At 42.1% G+C, this 20,038-nt stretch overlaps 1 protein-coding gene across 5 annotated transcripts in view; it reads right to left on the bottom strand.

Moving 5' to 3' along the window:
• PCDH11X (protocadherin 11 X-linked) overlaps positions 1-20,038 on the bottom strand; it is a 1,122,530-nt gene that overhangs the window by 323,940 nt on the left and 778,552 nt on the right. For all 5 annotated transcript variants that reach the window (XM_075940729.2, XM_075940728.2, XM_075940730.2 and 2 more), the window contains one exon: positions 3,526-3,724. In XM_075940729.2, coding sequence (XP_075796844.2) covers positions 3,526-3,724 — 199 coding nt within the window. The remainder of the gene's footprint in view (positions 1-3,525; positions 3,725-20,038) is intronic.

Raw genomic sequence — 20,038 nt, 5'->3', positions numbered from 1 at the left:
AAATAAATAATATTCTGTGAGGAAAATAATAAATATTTTAAACAAAATAATTTGATATTTCTGTGAACGTCTCAGAAATATTTCCCCAATACCAAAACATCAGAACTTGCAAGGGTAAATTATTCATTACTTAAAAAAAAATTCATTCTAATAAACAAGTCTGTGAAATACCACATATGACTAATACAATACCATCTTGTAATATTATCAATACCTTCAGAGAAATTGTTTGAATAAACTCATTTTCTTTCCATTGTTAAAAATTAGGATCTTTAGTTGTCCTGTGAAATGGAATTGTGTGTGTCTTTCAACCCTATCAAGAGGTGAATGTGACATTGTTATTGACAGGCTTTGCAAATCCTCCCAATGTCAAACTTATGAATTTTGTTTAATATTATGAACTCTCTTTGGGTATGTCTACACTGCAAAGTTAATATGAAATAACAGCCATTATTTCAAATTAACTTTAATAGCATCTATACATACAAGCCGCTATTTCAAAATTAATTCGCAATAGCAGAGCTCTTAATTTGAATTTGGTAAACCTCATTCTACGAGGAGTAACGCCAAATTCAAAATAGTTATTTCAAATTAAGTGCTGTCTAGACACTTAATTCGAAATAGTGGGCCTCCAGGCCTTCCCAGGGAGCCCTGGTGGCCACTTTGGGCACAACCAAGAAAACTTACTCTCCTCTTCCCCAGCCCCAGAGCCATTAAAGGGGTAGACCCCAGCCACAGTGCCTGTGCCAGCTCTAAGCCTGCCAGCCCAGAGTCAGCAGTGGCCACCAGGGCCCCTGACCCAGTGGCCCCAAAACATGAGCCAGCAAGCCAGTGGCAGCCAGCCCTCCACCGCTCCCCAGGAGCAGTCTGCCAGCTCCCAGGAGCCTGACAGGGTCTGGATAAGGCAGGCGCCTTCCTAGTCCAGCATGGAGATCATGGACCTTATTCAGGTTTGGTGGGGATGCCCCAACATCCATGATCTCTGCACTAGATGGAGGAATGTGTCTGTCTATGGCAGGATAGCTGCCAGCCTGGCCACCAAAGGCCACATGCGAACCCAGGAGCAAGACTGCATGAAAATCAAGTTAGTCCAGCAAGACCCCCAAACCTGGGCCCTGAGCTTCCCCTCCCCCTTCTTCCCCTTGCTTCCCCCTTCCAGCTCCCTCCTTCCAGGTTTCCCTTTCCCCTCTCCCACCTCCTTTTCCCAGACTCCCTAAAGGTTCATTCCTTCCCCTCAGTTTTGTTCAATAAACCCAGTTTCTATTTTTGAACATACGTGTCTTTTATTTGACATCAGGAAGGGGGGCTAGGGAGGGGTAAGTGGAAGGATATGAGGGAGGAATGGGGTACGAGCCCCTGGTGAGGAGGACCGGGGTGGCTCCTCGGGCTCCTCAGGGTGGACGCTCTCCTGCAGGGCCTCCTGGATCCTGACAGCCCCCCGATGGACCTCCCGGATGACAGCCTGCAGCAAGTGCAGCCGGGCTGATGTCAACGACCCTACAAGACGCACCAGCGTGCCCAGGGGCAACTCTGGCTCCATGTGGCCGAGTGATGTGGTGTCCCGAGTGCAGGTACTTAGGGCACTCCAAGACAGGACTGCTTTGCTGTCCCTCATCGACGTAGACAAGCAAGCGGGGAACCCTGATAACTGTCTGTCCGGGGTGAGAGTAGGGTTCCTTTAAGAACAGTGCTCAGTTAGCCTCAGGCAGCAACCCCACACACTAATTCCTAACCTGATGTCCTGCCGGCACTGGTTCAGGCCAGCCTTAACCTCGGTTCAGGGTCCACTCAGTGTGGACGCACTATTTCGAAATGGGTTTTGTGTATAGATGTGTTCATTCGAATTAGCTTAATTCGAATTAATTATTTCGAATTAAGTTAACTCAAATTAATGCTGTAGTGTAGACATACCTTGTGTGTTAATGTCCTCTGTCTTTTGCTGTATGCTTTCATCATACCTTTTATGCTAAGAAGAGGCAGAATAGCATTTTGTTGCCTACCCCTAAAAGGGCTGGTCTTTAAAGACCAGCAACGATTTAATAACCTGGCCCTGCAACAACTGGATTGCTACAACCTAAGTAAAACCAGTTTTCTCCAGTTTATCTGAAGAGAGTGGAAAATAGATTTTACAAAAAAGAGAGAAAGAAAATAGAAACCAGGTGTTGGGTTGGCTTTTAAAAACATAGAGGCACACTTCTGAGCTAGAGGGAACAGTCTGTCAGACTGACGGAAGCTGAAGGGAATTTGCTTCAGGAATCAGGGAATATTATCCTTTATCAAGGGGAGAAGACCAAGTCCACAGAGTGAGCACCAGCGATTCCTGAAAGAGATGGCTAAAAACCCAGGCAGCTTTCAGATTAGTGAGGACACCAGAGGGAGAGAAGGTTTTGTTGGTTTTGCCTTGATCTGTCAATCTCTGTGCTTTCTGCATATTTGTATAAGAAGTTAACTTTGCACAGCCTCTAAGTGCCTGGCTTCAACTGGCATGTGCTACTGAATGGGTTAATGGTAAACAAGAATACTATTTTGAAATGGGTTTTGTGTGTAGATGTGTTCATTCAAATTAGCTTAATTCGAATTAATTATTTCGAATTAAGTTAACTCAAATTAATGCTGTAGTGTAGACATACCCTGTGTGTTAATGTAGAGCTTGGGGGAGGGTGTTTTTAATCTGTTGAGAAACTTGCAGGAAGGGGGTTCAGTACTGGTTTTGGGGACCTGAGCTGTTGGGTATCACTTCAGAGAAGGGGTGTCATCAAGGAGTCTGTATGGCCAGAATGAGACTCAAGGCCAGAGACAGTATCTGGAGCCTGCCTAGACCCAAGGAAGAAGAAAAGTACATGAATCCAGTGTTTGTCCAACCAGGGAGAGGTTGTCATAGCGTGTGACAGTTACAAAAGAGTTTCTTGTTCTAATCAAACACTCGCTGTAAGCTGGCTCTGAGTACACCTTGACATGACAACTTTGCCTACCTACTTCCCGATGTCATCCAGTGCCACTTGTAGAATTAAGCAATATGAGACAACAAGAATGCCATTCTGGTTGATTACCACATACCACAGTTGCTCTCACAGGCACTAAACCAAGGACCTTTAATTTCTGAAGAATGTCAGTGATGCTGCCCCAGAGGGCTCTGCTGCTATTAAAGAATGCAAAGCTGGGAAAAGTATGGAAGGGGGGAAAGTGAAAAGCAGGACAGTTCTCAAGGAGCATCGGTGTGGCTACAAAAGGCAGCAGCAGCAACAGCCAACCAGAAAGTGCCACTGCAGTATAGCCTGCCACATCCATTGCAAACTAACAATGATGCAAACCAGCTACAAAAGCCATAGAACATTTCAACACAAAAGGGTCACAAATATTTGCTTTGATCTTTGTTATCCTTGTCTTTAAAATATAACAGTGAGCAAGCACAACAGTATTTTCCCACCCTAATTTAGTATTAAACTTGAATCAGTGGCTTTAAAATTAGCCCACTTGTATCTTATTAAGATTTATGGACAAATATGCCTAAAGAACATCACTTACTGGACTCTGGGTCTGAATTGCCATCTCCTTCTGTCCGACTGTTGGGGGAAGCCTGTTCATAATACTCCTCCTGGGGGAAACCAAGGGGCAGCGGATGCGATGTGCTAGCACTGCTGCTGGGTTCATGGTCTCCAAGCCCACTGTCACTGCAGCTTTCCTGGGAACCGTCTGGTAGGTGAAACGTGACACGGCGTTGCGACTGCAAGGAAAGAAAGAAAATTATATGGTTTCAACTACAAACGGAGTAATTGCTTAATGCATCCAATATAGGAAATGTATTATTTCAGCTATCTGGCGAGGACACATTAACATTATCTACAGTTGTGCACAATTTCAGGCTTTCATGAACATGCAGCTCTGCTTTCAAACCTGTTTCGCCTGACAGCAGAGCTTTTCCTGTTTTTTAAAACTGTAAACCTTGATGCAAAAATGAAAGTGGCCTCATGCTAAAGAGATTCTGTCAACCTTCGCAGGCCTTTGAAGCCTTCTGTAAATTGACTTGGAGATTTCAATCACCATTTGAGGCTGAATTTATTTCTCTTCTTATTTCTCCATTTTTCAAGATATATTCTTTTCATTATAAGCTGCTCCTCTACTTTAAGGCCAGAGAATGTGAAACATTTCTAACTGATGTGCTTGGTTCTTTCAGAACCACAGTAATAACATATCATCAGTAAATCTTACAATAAAAAAAGTCCTTTAAAAAACTGTATCTAAACAAATGAACTAAAAGTAGTCCCCAGCCCTTCCCCTCCACAAACTGTAGGACCCTACACTTTTGTTTTAATTCCATGCACAATGCAAAGAGCTGTGGGGCCAATTTTTTAAAGGGATTTAGATGCCTAATAAAATTCTCAGTAAACATCTAGGCACCTAATCCTACCCACATCTTTTGAAAATCCCACTTCAGACCTATTAAAAATCTGGCCATTTATCTTCATACTAAGGTTGAAATTTGGGAGGAGAAGCAAAACAGTCACAGCAAGGTGACCAGTTTGAAGCGAAGAATTGGGTGCACCAAAAGTCTGATGTGAGAGGATAAAATTTTCTAGAGCACCTAAGGAGCCTGCCTGAACAACATCATCTATGATGTAACTAGCATCTTCAGTTATTTCTACTCTGTTGTAATAGTTAGTATAGAAGCAGTTCTCCTACTTTGGCTTTGACACACTCCAAAGACGTATGAGCAGGGCTGACAAAAGAGCATGTGTGGGCCCCCCATGGACTCCCCTTAGGTGCTGGGGGAGGGGATGGGGCTATGGATATACTGGTGGGGCACTGGGGCACCAGCTGCTCTGCAGGATCTGGGGACAAGGAGGTTGACCTGCAGCAAAGCGCACCCACTGTGGTTGGGGGTGCCCTCTGCTGGGTGTTGATGCTTTCTCCTGCCCAGCCTGGGCTAAGACCCCCACACTCCCCAGCATCTGTATTCAACTAATGGCAGGGATGGGGTGATTACACGGGGCAGGGGAGATGTGTGTGCAGCACCCTCTTGCCAGCACTGCCCCAGGCCTGGCAGGTGCCACAGGAGAGCCCAGTTGTCCATGCAACAGCCAGACATCCCTGACCTGGGCCTGCCAAACTCCTCCCTCCAAGCTATGCCAAATGTTATGAGCTACTGGGTGGGAAGGTTGGACCAGACAACCCATGCTGCCTCTTGCTCACTGTCTTCCTCTGCCTGCTCAAGCAGACAACAGCTGTCTGCATCCCATCTAACAGCATGATGTCAAAGCACCAGGCCCCCGAAGGTGCAGGGGTCACCAGAGTCGTCTCCCCTATTCACCTTACCTAACCAGGTATGGGGGGGGAGGGAGTCTATGGTTGCGCTGAAACCAAGCAGTGGCAGCACTCCACCACTGCAAACCAAACTGTTATTTTTGCTAGAACTGGGTCCCAGGGGAACTCCAAGTATACATAAAATCCACAGGCCTCCTCTGTATATTCCTGTCAGTCTTGGCCATGGCACCAATGTCTGTTTCACAAGTTCACTATCCTTCATCTTGAGGAGATGGGGAGGCTGGAAGGGATAGCAGTAACATGGATCAATGACCCTATACTTTACTTCATGTGATTTCTCCTTCCCAGGCCTGTTTTCTAATAATGTGGGCCAGAATGTAATTGTCTGCTTTAGATTTCAAAGAGATGCAGTTCAAATAAAAGATCAGATGTACCGAATCTTTGTGTTGTAGACAGAAAATAAGACATTTTATGTTGGTAGAAAATGCAGACATTTTATCCTCATTTAAAACCTACTTGTGTTTCCCAGAATTCCTTTTGTCAGTATTTACACTGGCATAAAGTAAATCATCTGAAAAATATATAGTAATCTCAGGTGTTTCACAGAACCGTAAAATCAAATAACACTATATCTGGAAGGGACCTTGAGAGGTCATCAAGTTCAGATCCCTATACTCATGGCAGGATCATCCCTGATAGATGTCTACCTAACCTGCTCTTAAATATTTCCTGCATTGCAGTTTTCGATGGTAACTCTTGATATATGTTAACTTTTAATGTCAGCCACTGAATATGCCGAGAATATCACACAGAATGTTCTGGACCACAAAGACATCACAGTATGGTTGTTACAACATCAGAACAGAAGGCCAACAGAAGCACTTATGTCCTCCAGCTAACATTGATAGTAAGGCTGTGACAAAATCAGCATGAAGAAAACTAGAGTAACATCGCCTCAGGTCTAGAGTGGAGACATCATCAGCCAAGAAAGGAAAATCTAATCTGCAAGAGCAAAATTATTCTGCTTTGTGGAATGAGACTTCTGTCCATGGATAAAATTAATGTATCTGCCCTGAGAGATAAAGCATCATATATGGTTTGCGGTGTAATGGTGTCCATTATTCCTTATCTCCTCAACAGGACTGTCCATCTCAAACTGATGTTAATTGGACTTGCATTTAGCACGATTATCTTTACATTTCTCCCCACTCTTCTTACCATCTAACCCTAGACTCTTCTTCCACCTTTTTCCTGCTCTTTCCCCGTCTCCTTTACGTGCCTCTACCCCTGAGCATACCACTGTGAAATCTAAAAATCCTTACATTTTAAAGCTACAAAGACATTATGAATAACTCCTACATCACTTTTCTTATGACATGCAGTGCTGTACCACACAATGGATGTTAACACCTGCATTTTAATAAACCAGTTATAACCTTGCATGTGGAATGTAATGAACCATGCTGAAACAAAGATCATAAAAAGTGGAATGTTCTTAGCAAATTTGTGCTTGTTACATCACTTTTATTCCCAAAGCATTATGTTTGTTCAACAATGTTCAAATTCCTTCCCCCCCCCCCCAAAAAAGAAGCATAATAAGTATGCTTTGGGCCATTAACCTTACAGAAAAAAAGAAATCATGAGGATCTTATTCCACGGGTCTTGCACTAGAGACAGTGGAATCTTGCCCCAGTAGAAGAGACCTCAGGGCCCAGTCTTAAATTTCACAGATTACTGAGATCCACAAAAGGCCAAACGTATCGATACAGATACTCTCTGTGTTTGTATTGGTTTTGTACTCAGTGCATCCTTCCAAAAGCTTTCTGGGACTCAACCTGGCTGTAGCTGTCTCCAAAATAGCCTAAAAGGAGACACTGCAGAATGTTTTGTATGAATGGATGAAGAACAAAGTGCATTCTTGCCTCCAAACACAATACTCTTGCCCATAAGGGCCATTTTAAGGGCTATGTTTCCGGCAGTGCGGGAGGAAGTGGCTCAGAGCACAGCTGTTTCTCCCCTCCCCGCAGCTAGAGCCGCATCATCACAAGCACCAGAAAGTTCTGTCTCCTAATGCCCTTGCCTGGAGGCTCCACCGTAGAGCTCCTATTGGCCAGGAATCATGACCAATGGGATTTGTGGAGGGTGGTGCTCTTAGGGGACCACCCATTCACTTGGGGAGCACAGGGTTATGGGATCAAGTTCCACTCTGGGAGTGGCCAGACAGCCACACCAGTGGTGGAGCAGTGGAGACAAGACAGGCTTACCTCTGCCCAGATGAGTGCAGGGCAGATCAGGCTGCAAGGAGCAACCTGATTCCTCTCACCAACAGGATCTGTGTCAAGTAAGAGCCAGGTAGCCCCATACCTCGCCTCAGCCCTAAGTCTCCTCCTGCAGCCTAAGTCCCTAAGGGTATGTCTACACTACCCTGCTAGTTCGAACTAGCGGGGTAATGTAGGCATACCGCACTTGCAAATGAAGCCCGGGATTTGAATTTCCCGGGCTTCATTTGCATAAGCGGGGAGCCGCCATTTTTAAAACCCCGCTGGTTCGAACCCCGTGCAGCGCGGCTACACGGGGCACGAACTAGGTAGTTCGAACTAGGCTTCCTAGTTCGAACTACCGTTACTCCTCATTTCCTAGACCCCACATACCAACCCTGACTTTCCTTTTGCACTTTACTCCTGTCCAGACCCACAACCCCACCTCCACCTCCTGAGCCCATTCCTCCACTCCAACCCCCTTGGCAGTAGCCTGGAGCATTGTCCTGAACCCTAAACACTTCATCCTCCCTTCCACCCCACGGCCCACACCCCCAGTCGGAGTCCTCACCCCATCTTGCACCCACCCTCCTGCCTCAACCCACAGCCTCATCCTGCACACTGAATCCCTCATTTTGGCCCTGTGTCAGACCCTAGGGGACCCAACAAAATCTCATAGCCCCCAGAAGCTAATCCACTCCTGCTTCCCAACCTTACTCTTTCCAACACAAACCCACAAAGACCTACACAGTGCCTTCCCCAAGAAGATGGTTCCACAGAGATGACTCATGTCTACTGGCCCACATGACAGAGTGTTTAAAATATTCATGGCTTCTTGAAATCCAATCTATGCTACTTCTCACCATTGCTACAATTGGTGAAGCTGAATAATAGGAACAACTGTAAGTTTTCAGAAAAAAAATCTAACTGCCTTACATCCTGTAATAAGCCAAAATGTGTGCACAATTATGCATGTAATTTCCATTTATAAAGTGATAGTAACTGCAAAGAACAATTAGACATTCAATTGCATGTGTAAATATGTAAAAATAAGGCCTTTAAAGGATATTACTAAGAAAAAGAATAGTAACACTAATTAAGATATATTATAAAGGCTATGAGACATCATATTCCAGTGCATAAACTTTTCACCAGGTGCAAAACCAAAAGAAACTACCTCTAGGAATATTATTGTACAGATAGGTATATTCAGAGAGTGTTACTCCTCCTTTGAAATGTGCTGTTGGACACTGTCATACAAGGTACTAATCTACAGAGGAATGACTTTGTCTGCCTTCCAGCTACAGTTACTATAGTGCAGTCTTCAAACTCTGTTATTCCAAATTCAGGTTTTTCAAAATTAGATTTTTACAAGGCCTGAATCCAAACAAAAAGCTGACACATTTAAAAAAATGTAATGTCAAGTTTTCAAAACAAATGTCTATTTCTCTTTAGTGTTATTGCAGGAGGAATACCAGCTAATTCGAGTTAGGGCTTTAAATCGGACTCCCGTTTCACTGCCATGTGTAGACGTGAGCAGTTACTCCGGGCTAGTGAATTTCTAAAATGGTGACTGGCCGGGAACATGCAAATCAAGTGTGGGATATTTAAATCCTGGACTCGATTTGCAACTTCAGCATGCTTCATTTGCCTCCCTACTTCGAAGTAGGGGGCTAGTGTAGAATACCCTATGATTGTAAGACCGATTGCCATTGAACTGGCTTGAATATGAATAATTTTACCTGAGATCCCATATTCAGCACAGGGAAATCTGGTCACCCTAATTAACATTTGCAGCTCAATAACACTGTATTAGTGCATTAAAATCTGAAAGAAGTTGACATACTTAGACTTCTATAAGGTGTTTGACTTTTTACCGTATGATATTTTGTTTAAAATACTAGAATGATATAAAATTAAGGGGGCACACATTAAATGATTAAAAATTACAAATGGGGATTCATCATCAACTGGTTGAATTTCCAGTAGGGTCATGAAATGCTACACTGCTTATCAAGGACTTCAAAGAAAGCAAAATCATTACTGATTAAGTTTGCAGATGCACAATAAATGTAGGAGTGGTAAATAATAAAGAGGTAGCACTCTGAATCAATTGGTAGATTGTGTGGAGATATGTAAGTATGCACATCTAGGAACAAAATAAGTTGGTCATACATACTTACAGGATGGGAGGACTCTCCATTGGGAAGCAGAGACATTGCGATTTAGATATATGCTGGGAGTGCATGTTCAGCTGATTACCTTCCCCATTCCGAATCTTTGTTCAGAGTTTTTTCAGAAAAACAGCCTTTTTCCCCAAAAAAAATCCAGTTACGTCCACACTGCAATTGCATTCGTTTGAAAAAAAAAATCAAAAGAACAGATGGGTTTTTCTGACATTGGTAAAGCTCTTTCTATGAGGAAGAAGTCTTTTCTGAAAGTGTTCTTTTGGAAAAAGGCATTTGTGGCCAGGGAAGAGGGAGTTCTTTTGAAAGAAGAGGAAAGAGGAAAAAGCAGAAGTGCTCTGGTGGCCACTCTGTCCATATTAATCACAGCTTAAATGCGAGATAGCATCCGTTCAGTGTGGACGCTATCTTTTGAAAACGCAGATTGCTTTTTTGATGCGCTTTTGCTGAGTTGACGCTTTCTTTCAGAAGAAGTTTTTCTGGAAGATCTCTTCCGGAAAAGCTTCTTCTGAAAGAAGCCTGCAGTCTAGACATAGCCTCAGATGCTGTTACCAAAAGTGCTAATGCAGTCCTGGGATGCATATACAGGGGAATCTCAAATAGAAGTAGACACATTATTTTAAATCAATATTTGGCACTGGTGCAACTGCTGCTGGAAAACTGTTGCCAGTCCTGATGTCCACAGTTCAAGAGAAATTGAAGAGGTTTCAGAGAAGAGTCGTGAGAATTATTAAAGGTGGAAAAACATTCCTTAGAGCTGGGGTGGGGAATCTTTTATGGGTCAGGGGCCACTGACTCAAAGAAAAATCTGGCGGGGGCCAGGAGCTGCAGGGAGGTGGGGTGTGGGAGACCTGGAGTTCCAGTCTATACTCTCCAATCCTGGGGGAGGCACTGAACTCTGGGCCAGATCCAGGAAATCCAGGGGCCGCATTTGGCCCCCAGGCCTTAGCTTTCCCACCCCTGCCTTAGAGTGATATACTCAAAGAACTCAATCTGTTTAGTTTAGCAAAGAGAAGATTAATAAGAGGTGAACTGTTTACAGTTTACAGGTATCTACACAGGAAACAAATATTTAACAATGGGCTCTTCCGTTTAGCAGAGAATGGTAATAACACAATCCAGTGGCTGGAGGTTAAAGCTAGTCAACTTCAGAGTAGAAATGAGTAATTTTTTAACAGTGAGAGTAATTATCCATTGGAACAATTTTCTAAGTGGACCCTCTATCACTAATATTGTAAAATCAAGATTGGAGGTTTTGTTTTCAAGAGATCTTATATAAGAATATATTTTAGGGAAGTTATATGCCAGTGGTGGGCAACCAGCAGTCTGCGGACCACCTGCCTGCCACCCTCCCACATGTCCCGCTCCCACGCTGCAGACCCACACTTCCCACTTGTTCAAATTGCCTGATTTGTACTCTGTCCGTGTTCCTCTTCCTCCCTCCCAGAGTTGCAATACCCATTAACAGCTGATTCGTGGCATTCCAGCTTTGGAAGGGAAGGGGAAGGAGCAGGGGTGGAGTACAAATCAGTGGATGTGTGGTGCTGAAAAAGTGCTGGGAGGGAAGGGGAAAGAATAGAAAGTGTGGGGCTCTGGTGCCTCAGTGCATGAGAGGTGCGGGGAGGAGGGGAACAGACTGGGGGTCTGCCGGCCACAGGTGGAGTTCCAAAGGGCTGTGGGCTGCTGCAGCGCACTGAGATGAAGTACTGCTCTTGGTTGCCCATTGCTGTTCTATGTCCTGTGTTATACCGGGGGACAGACTAAATCATGATAAAATTTCCTTCCAGCATTGGATTCTATGAACAAATAAACAAATTTGGAGAAGTAGATTAGTTTTTAAATATTATTTCAATTAACATAAATTAAGGTTTTATTAGTAATAGACAAAAACATCTGCCTTAAAAGTATACAGGGCCAGATGCTTAGGTGGTCTAAATCACTATAGCAACACTGTAGTCAATGGAGTTACCCCAATTTACACCAGGTATGGATCTGGCTCATAATCATTAACTTGAAAACGTCTCTGCAAAGTATGACACATTTGATAATACAATCTGATAACAAAGCAGTTACCTCCATAGCAATTTATCAACATGAGGGAAGAAATCTACTATTTTTTCCCAAATAACAGTGCTGCCATTTTCCTAATTCATGCAGAAACCACAACAACAATCTGGAACAAGTCATACTAATAAAATTTTGCCAAAAGCAGGGACTTATCTTCTGTCACATTTATTTTGGAAATTTCCTCCTTGAGGCATTTCAATTTCAATTTATAAGATTACAAAATATCCTCAGACTCCAGCTGTTTTTTTCCATTTATCTCCAAAGGGAGCGAATATAGATAGTAACAAAATAACAAGGATTATGGCCTGTTTTATTTATTTGATTACAAGTTACCACGTTTAAAAAAAGAAAGAAAGGGAAGAAAAAATCTTGTATTTTATTGGCTTTACAGAATATTAATATAGGATTAGAACCTTAAAGAACTTGTGCTACAAACCATAACTTTCCTTTCAGCTCCTATTCATTATAAAGAAAGCTGTGTAATATTTTTTAGTTTGAATTCATTTCTTTGACATATTTAGTGCTATTAAATATGTTCTTTAGTGAAATTAAAAGAGAATGCATTTTACTTCCAGAAATGCCATAAGCACAATCAGAATTTTTGTCAGAGGTGTCATCTGGCAAGTAAGAAAAAGCTGCATTTTTGTAACGCTGCCTGTCTCTTGAGGGATCAAACTGAATTACAAAAAGGAATCAAACCAAAAACCAAAAACAAACAAAACAAAACTTTTATCCTCATTATTCCAATCTCTGTGAAGACTGATCAAAGCCTCAAACTACACTGAGTTCATTGTTTCACTACAATAATTAGACAGTGGCAGTGGGACTAATAAAGATGAGTCTAAGTAAATAGCTTTAGATACGTTGGAAGACTGATTCTTGGAATTATACACTGGGGGGTTGTTAATTTATAATCAAAAACTGAAAAAAGATAATAGAAAAAACAAGCAATACCAACTAAGTAACACTAAACTATTAACCTTATTATCTTCATTCACTGAAACAAATTAATATCAGTTTAAAATAAGATTGTGAAAAAATAACTTTACAATTATTATTTTAGTTTATGTTGGATTAATTATGTTCCTTAGTTGAAATTATGATTAAAGCCGGTATTCTTTCAAATAGATACTCAAAGATACCAAGAAAACAGAACAAAATGTTATTTCCAACTTTTCTTCCAGTGTTCAGAGCTCAGTTGACAAATGAATCAACATCTTTTATTTCTTCTTTTTCATTTTAAATGCTAAAGCCTATTATTTTACCATCACTGCACTTTCTCATTTCCTCATGTATTCCATAGGTCAGAGAAGTGTGAAATATATACCATAAATATCCTGACTATGTAATCATCTTCAGTCAACACCAATGGCTTTTCTAGACACCGCTCGAAAAAGTTCCCCAATCAGTTCATAATTTCTAACTCAGTTTTTTCCTATATTTACACAACAGAGTACTTAAGTATAATCTTTTATTCCACATGCTTTTGACACAGAGACATAGCACCTAATTTTGTTTTCAGATGTTATCAGTATATGATACTCTATGAATTGCATAAAAACAAACAGCAGAATGCTTACAGGTCAAAAGCATCCAACCTCAGATACAGAAAAATGATCATTGCTGTTGGACTCAGTAAAGGAAAGCCAATATTACTTCTCTATTGTCTATCTTTCATAGTCTAGGCTGCTGTAGTTTCAATACATTCAGTTTCCACCATTGTATGCACCTCCTACTTCCCATAATTCATATACACATGCAGTTCAGACCAATAGCTCTAAGATATCTATGGTTACAATGTCAGTTTAAATACATCACACTAACCTTTTATGATTTATAATTAATTATATTTAAGTTACACTCTTTTCATAGGTGCCAGTCTCCTCATTTGAAAGGTGGATTTATTAAATGAAGAACAAAGCATGTGTATTAGTCATAAACAATTAATTTAAAAAACCCTGAAATTTGAACTAGGAAACTCAGCGCACAAGAGCAGGGTCCACATGGACAGTTAGCACACAGATCACTGCAAAGATGCAAATATACACCACAGCTTGTTGCACATCAAGGCTATGTCTAGACTGCAGGCTTCTTTCGAAAGAGAAATCCGCTTTTTCGAAAGAGAGCACCCAGCGAGTCTGGATGCTCTCTTTCGAAGACGGCCTCTTTACATTGAAGAACGCCTTCTTTCGAAAGAGGAACTTTTGAAAGAAGGCGTTCTTCCTCGTGAAACGAGGTTTACCGCCATCGAAAGAAAAGCCGCGTTCTTTCGAAATAATTTCAAAAGAACGCGGCTTGAGTCTGGACGCAGGGGAAGTTTTTTCGGGAAAAGGCTACTTTTCCCGAAAAAAACCCTGAGTCTGGACACGGCCCAAGTGTTTGGGTGGCTTAAAGGCATGTTTCCCAGGCTTTCAATAATTCTTGTAACACACATCCTTCTTGAACACACCAGAACTGGACATAGAAATTCAGCCATGACAAGTCCATTTGTTCTCCTCTTAAATAGTAAGAGCTAGGACCACCGAAGGTGGTACACCGCTTCCTCTTCTCCTAACTTACAGCAAGGTCTGGGTTTGGTTGTGTCAGGAAAATTGGATGTGCCTGAATTCAATTGTCTTCTATAACATGGAAAGGGAGGGGGCTGCACGGAGGGACACAATACTCACAGTCACCACTGGGGGCAGCAAGCCCAGGGTACAGCTATACCTGAGACAGACCACTGGGGTAGCCACACCAACAAGGGAGTGGCCAGCTGGGGATGGGGATCACCATCTTGCCTGCCACTGGCCTCAGTCCCCTATCCTTTGACCCTTGGCCCCAGCACTGGACTAGGGGGAGGAGGAAACCCTGCCAGCCCCACTGCCATGCCCTCCCCCCAGAGCATTGCCTGGGATGGGCAGCATAGTCCCAGACCCCACCATAGCAGCCACAGCCGGTACCACCCCCCCATTACCACCGGGCTGCCCAGTACAGCCGTGGAGAGCATTGACAAGGGGGCTGTGCAGCCCTCCCTGACCTTGAGCCGCTCCTCCTAGACATGAGCCAGGACCACTTCTCCGCCCTGCCCATCACCCCCCTCTTCAGCAATGGAAAGAGAGCCCTGTGCGGCCCTCCCCTCCCCTGGGCCGTACATGCAGGGCCGGAGTAAGGGGGAGCTTGCCAGGCAGCTGCCCGAGGCGCCAACCAATGGGGGGGCACCTGATGGCAGCTGTAAGGTGCGCAGCGTGCTGGGGGATAGGGCCGTGCATGCGCAATGCCCCCAGGGGCAGAGCTGCGCATGTGTCGCGTGCCCGCTGCCCGGGGCACAGAAATGGCTCGAGCCAGCCTTGAGTACATGGGCAATGCCAGGTAAGCCTTCTAGCAACATATACAAATAAAAGGCACCCTCCCTATGCCAATTTATATCTCCAAATATCATTTTGCTCTTTTAGTTACAGCATCACCGGGGGGAGCTCATGTTCTACCATGACCCCCAACTCCTTTCCAGAGTCACTCTTTTGCAGGCTATATTCTCCCATCCGATGTGCGACCTATATTCTTTGGTTCAAGATAGATGACTCTGGATATGGCTGTATTTATGTACAGATTTTTCAAATGAGCCTACCTTGCCATATGTTGCAGGTCAGTCTCTATACTTGACCTATCCTCACCGTTTATTTACCACTGCACTTATGTTAGCATCATCTGAAAAAAATTACCAGCTATGATTTTATCTTTTCTTCCAGGTTATTGTCAAAAATATTGACTAATATTAGGACAAAAAGGAAACCCCCTTCAAAACACTCCAATTGGATGCCTATTCGCCATTTACTTTTTATGATCAATCAGTTAAGCAGTTTTTAATCCCTTTTATATGGGCAGCACTTATTTTGTATCATGATTTTGTGTATCTCTCTCTCTCTCTCTCTCGCTCTCTCTCTCTCTCTCTCTCTCTCTTTCTCTTTCTCTTTGAGTAGTGGAGGTAGTAATCAGAGCACCTTAAAGCAACTCATGCCAAAACTCTAAGACAAACTTATGATCTCATAAAAAAGAAGTTTATTTATCCAAATCTATCCACCATAAAAGCATAATTATCACTAGTTATGCTACCAATCCTTGATTCTTATTAAGTCTCTTAGCAGGACACAGATGTTGCTCACCTAGAAAGCCCCAGTGGAGAGGCTGGCTCTACCTCCTCCAGACATTACCTAACCATGCCAGACCACTAATGTTGCTGGGCCAGAGTGCTGGACTAGCACTACAATGTCCATTCTGTTTTAATCATGTTAGCTACCAGAAAGCTAGTTCAGGTATGCAAATGTATACTGCAATCACGCTTCCAATTGCAGTGTAGACATATTTTGAGATGCCTGAGAAAACTGTACTATCAGTTATTTCTAAAGGAAAATTAAAATGTCATATATAAAATGTCAATAGGATGAGGTTTAATAAGGACAAATGCAAAGTACTCCACATACGAAGGAACACTCAGTCTCACACATACAGAATGGGAAGTGACTGTCTAGGAAGGAGTACAGCAGAAAGGGATCTAGGGGTCATAGTGTACCACAAGCTAAATATGAGGCAACAGTGTGATGCTGTTGCAAAAAAAGCAAACATGATTCTTGGATGCATTAACTGGAGTGTTGTAAGAAAGACACAAGAAGTCATTCTTCCACTCTACTCTGCACTGATTAGGCCTCAATTGGAGTATTTTGTCCAGTTCTGGGCACCACATTTCAAGAAAGATGTGGAGAAATTGGAGAATGTCCAGAGAAGAGTAACAAGAATGATTAAAGGTCTAGAGAACATGACCTGTGAAGGAAGACTGAAAGAATTGGGCTTTCTTATTTTGGAAAGGAGAAGACTGAGAGGGGACATAATAACAGTTTTCAGGTATCTAAAAGGGTATCACAAAGAGGAGGGAGAAAAATTGTTCTTCTTAGCCTCTGAGGATAGGACAAGAAGCATTGGGACTAAACTGCAAGGGAGGTTTAGGTTGGACATTAGAGAAAACGTCCTAATTGTCAGGATGGTTAAACACTGGGGGTGTGTCTAGACTATATGGCTCCGTCAACAGAGCCATGTAGATGAGGCAGGACGACAAAGGGAAATGAAGCTGTGATTTAAATAATCGCAGCTTCATTTAAATCAAAATGGTCATCGCGCTGGCACAGTGCGGCAGTCTAGACGGGGATCTGCCAACCCCAGAACTCTTCGTCTAGACTGCCGCGCTGCGCCAGCGCGATGACCATTTTGATTTAAATGAAGCTGCGATTATTTAAATCGCCACTTCATTTCCCTTTGTCGAGTAAACTAATCTACATGGCTCCGTCAACGGAGCCATGTAGTGTAGATGTACCCTGGAATGGGTTGGCTAGGGAGGCTGTGGAATCTTCATCTCTGGAGATATTTAAGAGCAGGTTTAGATAGACATCTATTAGAGATGGTCTAGATCAGTGGTCTCCAACCTTTTCAAGCACAAGATCACTTTTTAAATTTAAGTACAATCCACGACCTACCTCAAATCCAAATATTTTGCCCCGCCCCCTTCGTGGCCCTTCTGTGACGCCTTGCCTCTGTTCACTCTGTCCACTCTCCCTTCCCCATTCTCCCTCCATTCTTTAACCAGGCAGGAGCAGAGGTTTGGGGCATAGGCTCTGGTCTTGGGCTAAGGGCTTTGGAGTGTGATAGGGGCTCTGAGCTGAGCCTGGGGCAAAGAGTTGAGGAGCAGGAGGGGGCTCAGGGTACAGGTTGTGTAAGGGAGTTTGGGTCCAGGAAGCTCAGGGCTGGGACAGCAGCTTTGAGTGCCAGAGGGGGTTCATGACTTGGGCAAGGGTTTGGTGCTGGCTCCAGCTGATCTACTGGTATGTGACCACTGGTCTAGATGGTACTGGGTCCTGCCATGAGGGCAGGGGACTGGACTCGATGACCTCTTGAGGTTCCTTCCAGTTCTAGTGTTCTATGATTCTATAAACGGTTGAACTGTGCTGTACCTAGATATTCCAGATGTACAATGTTTGCTAAACGTGTAAGAAAACAATACAGAAAAGCTTTTTACTACCTGTTTTGTTAAGGGGAGAAGAAAATATTCACAGGTGTAACAGATCCATTGGTTGGACTGATACGCCATTCCTTCTCTTAAACCTTTTCAGAGCCACTGAACAAGTTCATTATCAATCTGATCAAAGTTGTATTTTACTGATTTTTGAATAAGAATCCAGAGGGGCTTATCTCAGGAACAATCGAATCCTCTCGTGCCAAAGAACCACATCTGATGTGTTAATATTTTTTTAAACAACATCTACCAATTAAATTATCATCTTTCACACTTATCAACATCACAAAAAGCAAAGAACTGTAATAAAAGAGCAAAAAAAGTGAAATATAACAGCATTTATACTGTGTCAAACATTTAATTTAGCTTTTGAAAGGCAGTTATTGTATGCTAACTAGATGTCAAAATGACAGTTGAAAGCACATTTTTAAAGTTTAATGCATGTAAGATATTTCTAGTTGACGTGATTAATTTACAATTGCACATAAAATTCATAGATGTACTATAGTTGCTGTGCTAGTAAAACCACTAGGACTGAGGTTGTGAAATAGTTTCCATTCTAATCCCTTTTCATATGCTCCTAACTTTCCAACTTTGTTAATTTTGGCATGATCATTTCACAAGCTGGTTTCCAATAAACTAATATTTAATTTTTTGAAAATTTGAGCAAAATCCTGTTATTTGTAAGACGATAAAAATAAAAAAATAAGTCATAAATAATATAAGCAGAAATGTTTGCACTGACATTTGAATCTACTACCAGTCACGACACACCCACGACAACTGATCTCATCTAGCCAATCTAAACAGAAATACCTCAGATGATGCAACAGTTATTCTTGTACAGTATTTTTTTTAAAGTGTCCAAGAAGTAGCGGTGTTAATCCGTACCTGCAAAAACATTAGTCCTTTGGCACCTGAAGGTCTTACAGATTTATTAGGACATAATCTTGTGTGGGTAAAACTCACTTCATCAGATGAACTGGAGTGACAATTACAGACGCAGTGGTATGTATAAGAAAAACAAAAGAAATTTGTACCAGCAATGCCCCTCTGCCGGACAGTCTCTTTGCAAAAGGATGAATGGACACAAATCAGAAATCAGGAATGGTAACACATATAAGCCTGTGGGTGAACACTTTAACCTCCCTGGACATTCAATAATGGATTTAAAATAAGCTACCCTTCTACAAAAGAGTTTTAAAAACAGGTTATAAAGGGAGAGATTGGAACTGGAGTTAATTTGCAAATTCAATACAATCAATTTAGGGCTGAATAAGGATTTCAACTGGTTAACTCAGTACAAACGCAATTTCCCCTCTCTTGATATTCACAATTCCACATCAAATGTTGTGAACGAGGAACAGTTAACCTGGACTTAATTAGCTTCACTATCATTCATCCCACACATAACAAATAACTGCTTTTGTTGTTCTTATAGATACACCCCAGCTCTGTAATTTGCACTCCAACTCATCTGATGAAATGGGATTTGTCAACAAAAGCTTATGCCCTAATACGTATGTTAATTTCTAAGATGCCATAGGACTCCTCATTGTCTTTTAAAGTGAAATTGCCCTCTATGAGAAGTGCCCAGTTTGAGATTCTTAGATCTCTACTTTCCCTAGTACACATGCAGAACTAAAAAAATAATAATTATATTGTCATGAATGTACATTCTGTATTTTTTTTCATTCTAGCATCAGTCCATCAATTGTGTCTGAAATAATTTTTTTTTCTTTTTTGGTATGTTAGGTATACATTTATGGAATATCATAAGTTGTTCCAATGCACTATTCTTTGTCCCCTGGACTCTAGTTTTGTACCATGACAGTCAAGGTTAAAACATTACCTGCATGATAAGGTGAGAGCAACAGAAACTTGTAAGAAATCAGAAGCTGATCAAAAATCCATTTGCTATTATATTTTCAATTCAATTTTTTCTTTTAAAACGTCAAATCCTTATGAAAAAATACTCAGAATTTCACAAGCAATCACAAAGATTCACATAAAAAGCTTGAAAATGTGCCTCCAGTTAACAAAATGAATGGCTCTGATCTTCTCTTTAGTGTCTCACTTGTCTTTTGCTCTGTGGTTTGCATTGAAAAACAAACTGGTATTTATATTGAAAACAAATAATTATTTATTTTGGTTTATTTAAAAATAAACAGGTGCCTTTTGGGACAATCAGTGAATTTCAAGTTTAAGTTACAATGATTCTCTGAGCA

The sequence above is a fragment of the Pelodiscus sinensis genome, chromosome 13 (assembly GCF_052426305.1).
Source record: "Pelodiscus sinensis isolate ZL-2025 chromosome 13, ASM5242630v1, whole genome shotgun sequence".
Classification (NCBI taxonomy): Eukaryota; Metazoa; Chordata; order Testudines; family Trionychidae; genus Pelodiscus; species Pelodiscus sinensis.
This window is presented reverse-complemented; position numbering and strand designations above follow the sequence as displayed.